General features: G+C 26.0%; 1 protein-coding gene across 4 annotated transcripts in view; it reads left to right on the top strand.

Annotated features, from left to right (window-relative positions):
* The window catches only part of LOC126895584 (polycomb protein Scm-like), a 26,968-nt gene extending 25,190 nt beyond the window's left edge, over positions 1 to 1,778 (top strand). For all 4 annotated transcript variants that reach the window (XM_050667608.1, XM_050667610.1, XM_050667611.1 and 1 more), the window contains exon 4: positions 704 to 1,778. In XM_050667608.1, the coding sequence (XP_050523565.1) occupies positions 704 to 922 (219 nt within the window). In that variant the 3' untranslated portion in view covers positions 923 to 1,778. The remainder of the gene's footprint in view (positions 1 to 703) is intronic.
* The last annotated feature ends 3,494 nt before the right edge of the window (positions 1,779 to 5,272 follow it).

Here is a 5,272-nt window from a genome sequence, read left to right as displayed (position 1 = left end):
TAGATAGTATTCGTCATATTTTTCATTTCAAAATGTATCGCGCAAACGAGTGTGTTTTTCGTAATTGAATTTTTCGGATTTTATTTTAAAGAGATTTTTAAATCATCTACTTCTATCTACTAGGCATTCGAAAATAACNATCATCTACTTCTATCTACTAGGCATTCGAAAATAACCACACGCATGTCTCACCCTATTTATTACTTTGGAAATATTGACTAATTTGTAACGAAAAGAAAATAATATTTGGCATACCACGAAAGGCCATTAAAACATAGTTCAGTAGGTTAAATAAGTTATATTCGTTTTGTTTGGACGTACTCGGTGGTCTACAGTAGTAAACATTTTTGATTGTGAAATAGTTCACTTTATTTTTTTACGGTGTCATAACAACTACGCCAGCGATGAATTTTGTAACTCTTCATAATAATGGAAAACTTCCGTTGAATCACATACGAGAGAAAATAACTTCAACTGTAAAGCACAATTGTTCCTGAAGTTGTTCTGAAAATTCGATTAAAACTCGTTGTTAATGTATAATGTATAATTTTAATATAAAATGTATAATTTTGTAATTGTAATTTAGTTATATTCCACTGATATGTAACATGATATTAAAGCTCTATGAATAATTTCAAGTGGTTTGTTTTTCGGTTGTCAATTTTAATTTTAATAATTAATTGTTTTTTTTATTTGTTTACAGCGTTTTCGAGATCAGTCGGTCGACGGCACCGCTCTTCCATTGCTCAGTGAAGATCATCTGACTGGCACGATGAACATGAAATTAGGACCAGCTCTTAAATTCCGGGCAGTCTTGGCGCAAAAGTTGGGAAACTGTGTCGTATGTATGCATTGTGCTCACTGTCATGGAGCTCAGCCGCATGTTCCGAGAACTACACCCAGTCCCAGCAACTCGTCTTAGTGTTGTTGTCGTTATGATTGTTTTTTTTTAATCCGTCCACTAGCAGTATTTAATTATTAAGCGACCACAATTGTTAACAACTTTTTTCGAAACAATTTCTATCAGAACAGTATTGTTAAATTTTTTTGAATCTGAAAACGGACAGTGTTTTCCAAGTTATTGAAGTTTTGTTGTTTATTTTATTCATGTTCTATGTTTAGTTTTTTAGAAGATAATTATATCTATTAGGTTAAAAGGGTTTAATAAATACATTTATTGATTGTAATATTTTACATAACTATAAAGATTTTATAAATGTTGAGACAATAATAATATTTTATAATAAATTTATCTCTAAAATAACTTATAGAAAATCGTTAAAGATTGTTTATTTTAACAACCAATTTATTAAACAATAACTGAATATTTTGAACGGTTAATAAATGTAAGATCCTTGCAGTATGTATTCTATAGTACTTAAATAGATTTTAATTGGTATTTTGTGTAAAATTACAAATTAATGACGTTGATTTACCAATTTATTAATTATTCTTATGTATAAAGTTATTCCACAAACATATAGTTGCTGTGGATTGTTGATGTTTATATAGATTTGTTTATACATATTATTATTATATACATAGATAATATTCATAAAGTTATTATTTTTTTTTTGTAATTTAAATATGTTAAAGGAGAAATTAACTGTATTTTCTCGGATAATCAGGGCTGACCTAGTGCAATTTAAACGCAAATACCACTCATAATGATCAATGCATCTTAGATGATTGTTTGTATATGAGTAAGGCATTTTTCGTTTGATTTTTTTATTATAATTTTGTAAATGTATAAAAATAAACGCCTTTTTGTGCATTAACTCATAATTTTATTAAAACTTGTATCCGTGTACACCAATTACCCATCCACTTTTTTAAAACTTTCCTGTAACGATAAAGTTGTTATTTGAATACAGATACAGATTGATATGTACAAAAAATGATTGCTAAAGTTGAAATATTTAAATAACCGTATAAATGGACTCTATTTCATAAGCATTATTTTAAAACGGTGCGTTAGTATTATCTCGGACATTATTTTTCAAAAATAATGTTTTTATTTGAAAATATAATACGCTTTCTATTATTTTTAGAAAAATGAACAAATTAAATAAACGCGAAAAATAAGATTCATTGTTTAAAAGAAAACTTTTCGAGTAACGATGTGAAGCACTTAACAAATCTAGAGGAACATTGGATTTACTTTTGCTTGAGCAAAGTCAGCCTTTATCGTCGAAAATGTGAACGACTTTTGAAGAATCTTTATGTTTCTTAAGTTTGTAACCGAAAACTATAATACTTTACAAAATACTTGACCTAATTGTTATAGAGAATGGTTTAAGTAGATGAATTCATCACTAAGTACTTTAAAGAAGCACTTAAATGAGTGATATTTATCAATAACTAAGAATGGTTGATATCAACTTCTATAAAGTTTGAGAGCACTTTTTTATTTCCAAATAATGATTTTTATTCATATTATATTAATCTATAGTAAACTATGTACCTAGTAATTTTAATAAAAATGTTGAAGTGATTTATCAAGAGATATTTTTTACGCGAGAACCAAATAATTTAAATTAAATCAATCCTGACAGCGTTTTATTTTGTAATCGAGTTAATATTTTTTTTTAATTGAGTATTTTTTGTCTTAAATTTTAATTATTTCTTTATTTTAGTTCACACAAATATTTCTCAGGGCAATCTACGTATTTTTATTTTATTTTTAAGAATTACTTTTAAGGAATGTCAACAGCTTGAAATAAGTACACATGCATTTGTCGTTCAATAGAAAATTCGTTCAAAAAAAATAAAACCAAGTAATGAGTACAAAAAAAACATTTATTGTTGAATAGATATTGACCTAGTTATATGAATCTGTATAAGATAGAATATCTTGTTACATCTTAGTGTTTATTTTCATTCATATGCGAGCTATTGAATGGCTACAAGAATGTTATAGATATTTGAAAAGATATTTAATTAGTGTTTAAAGTAAAAAGATCACAATTATAATTGAGTTCCAGTCGGAATACGTCGCATTATGTGAAGACGTAAATACTCAGCCTTTCGTTCCTAACATTGTGTGAATGCTCTATATTATCTCAAGTTTATTATTCCCGTTAGTTTAAGTCTCGTGATGCTGTTTGATGCTATCTGCTGATCAAGTTTAACTTTCTTGTTAACTACTCTACTGTTTCTACTTGATTCCTTATCAAACTTTGTTTCTTGTTACTATTATCTTATGCATTTAATAATAATAATTTTGCTTATCTGATGACCAAAGTAATTGTATAGTACAGAAGAACAAATTGTTCTAGGAAACCAAATTGTTTTTAAAACTCTATTTTTAAATTAAATAAAACGACATATAATTTTGTTTACTGTAAAATATATTTTTCATAAAGGTAATTGAATAACTTAAGTTAAAACTAAATTCTAGTTTAAAAACAACTTCAGATAAAATATCTTTTTAAATTAAATATGATTTTCTAAATTTTTAAAATCGAGAGAGTTTTTTCCAAATTTTCGACAACATTAGGTTCAACTAGATTAAAATCGTGTTCTTTTGATGTATTTATCTTAAAATTGGTCCAATGTGAGCTTAGAATTTCCATGGAGAGTTATAAAAAAAATACATCATGTCATAATCAATACCTTCTCAGCTTTGCAACGAAAGTAATGCCAAAATTAATTGATTTCAAAAATCATAACTATTTAATTTTTATGGGTATTGTCTTCAACTAAATATGATTTTTGACCTTTTATGTGTCATTGAAAATAAGTGGTTTAGTGAAAACTAAGAAAAAAAGACGGACACACACATAAATAAACACATCGTATTAAAATTGTTATTAATTTATACATTTATTTATTAATATACTATATATTAAAATTGTTTAGAAAATGTAGCACATTTTTCCCTTGTATACTAATCAAAAATCAAAATTTTAAATTTAAATCTTCAATTCAGTCATCAAGAGTTGAATAATTTTAATCATAGTCTATTGTTATCACACATTATAAGTTGTTAGTACTGACTAATGTCATAGGTTATTCCTCAAAAATTCCTTAAAAAGTAAAAATAAACGCCTAACATACTGAGTAGCGTACTGCAACGAAATAGCTAAAATGATAGAATAATGGAGTAAGAGTGAAGTTAAAGAAAATGTTTGATTAATAATCAGTTGATTAAAATATTACCTAATGTTGATAAAAATAATTTGTTAACTAATTTTTTTACATGACCAAAAAAATAAATGAATAATAAGATAAAAAAGATAAAAACAAATAAAAAACAAGCTAAATCGTCAGTACAGCTCCAACTTTGGATCAGTAACTGTTACTTCGATGACTAACTATGCAACAAACTATTATAAATATGTTTAATATATACAGGTAACTCACTTTTTATTAACCGCTTAATTAATCGAAAAATAAGATTAATATTAATCAACTTTAACTTCGGTACGAAGCTGAGAAAGTATTAGTTTTACTATGATGAGTGTTTCTTTTTTGTGCCTGTTACCACTTTTTCTCAGCTCTCACCGAACCTATTTCTTTCAATGATACGTCAAAAGATCACAAATCGTATCTATTCGAAGACATTACCCTCAAAAATTAAAAAAATTTTCCTCATTCCCCGTAAATGGGAGAAATCTCCAAAAAAATTACATATTTAATAATCGCTAATTTTCTACATTTTTTTATTTTTTTTTACTTAAAACTGCCATAACTTTTTCAAAATTGAACAAATCAATATAATTTTTTTTAATAGATACATAATGTATCCTTTACCTTCCCACAAATAAGGGGTTTAAAATGACAACTTTTTCTNTTTTTACTTAAAACTGCCATAACTTTTTCAAAATTGAACAAATCAATATAATTTTTTTTAATAGATACATAATGTATCCTTTACCTTCCCACAAATAAGGGGTTTAAAATGACAACTTTTTCTCAAAAAATTAACTTTTTCAACTTGACTTTTGAAAATGTTCCGGAAAGTCTGACACTTTTATATATATCTTAAATTAAAGCTAATGTAATATACTTTATTATGGAAAAAAAAACATTTTTAACTTTTTTATGCTATCATTTTTTTTAAAAATTGTATGGATCAATATCATTTTTTTATGAGAAATAATATTTATATCTTTTTTTCATTCAACTTACTATTTTTTTTAATCGGAACATTTCCCTTAATACAGGAGGAGTTCAAATATAAAAAATGCATATAGAAAGTATAACTTTGTCAGCTTAACTTTTGAAAGTGTTCCGGAAAGTCTAACACTTTTATATATATCTTAAATTA

The sequence above is a fragment of the Daktulosphaira vitifoliae genome, unplaced genomic scaffold (genome assembly GCF_025091365.1).
Source record: "Daktulosphaira vitifoliae isolate Bord-2020 unplaced genomic scaffold, ASM2509136v1 Scaffold_1, whole genome shotgun sequence".
Classification (NCBI taxonomy): Eukaryota; Metazoa; Arthropoda; class Insecta; order Hemiptera; family Phylloxeridae; genus Daktulosphaira; species Daktulosphaira vitifoliae.
This window is presented reverse-complemented; position numbering and strand designations above follow the sequence as displayed.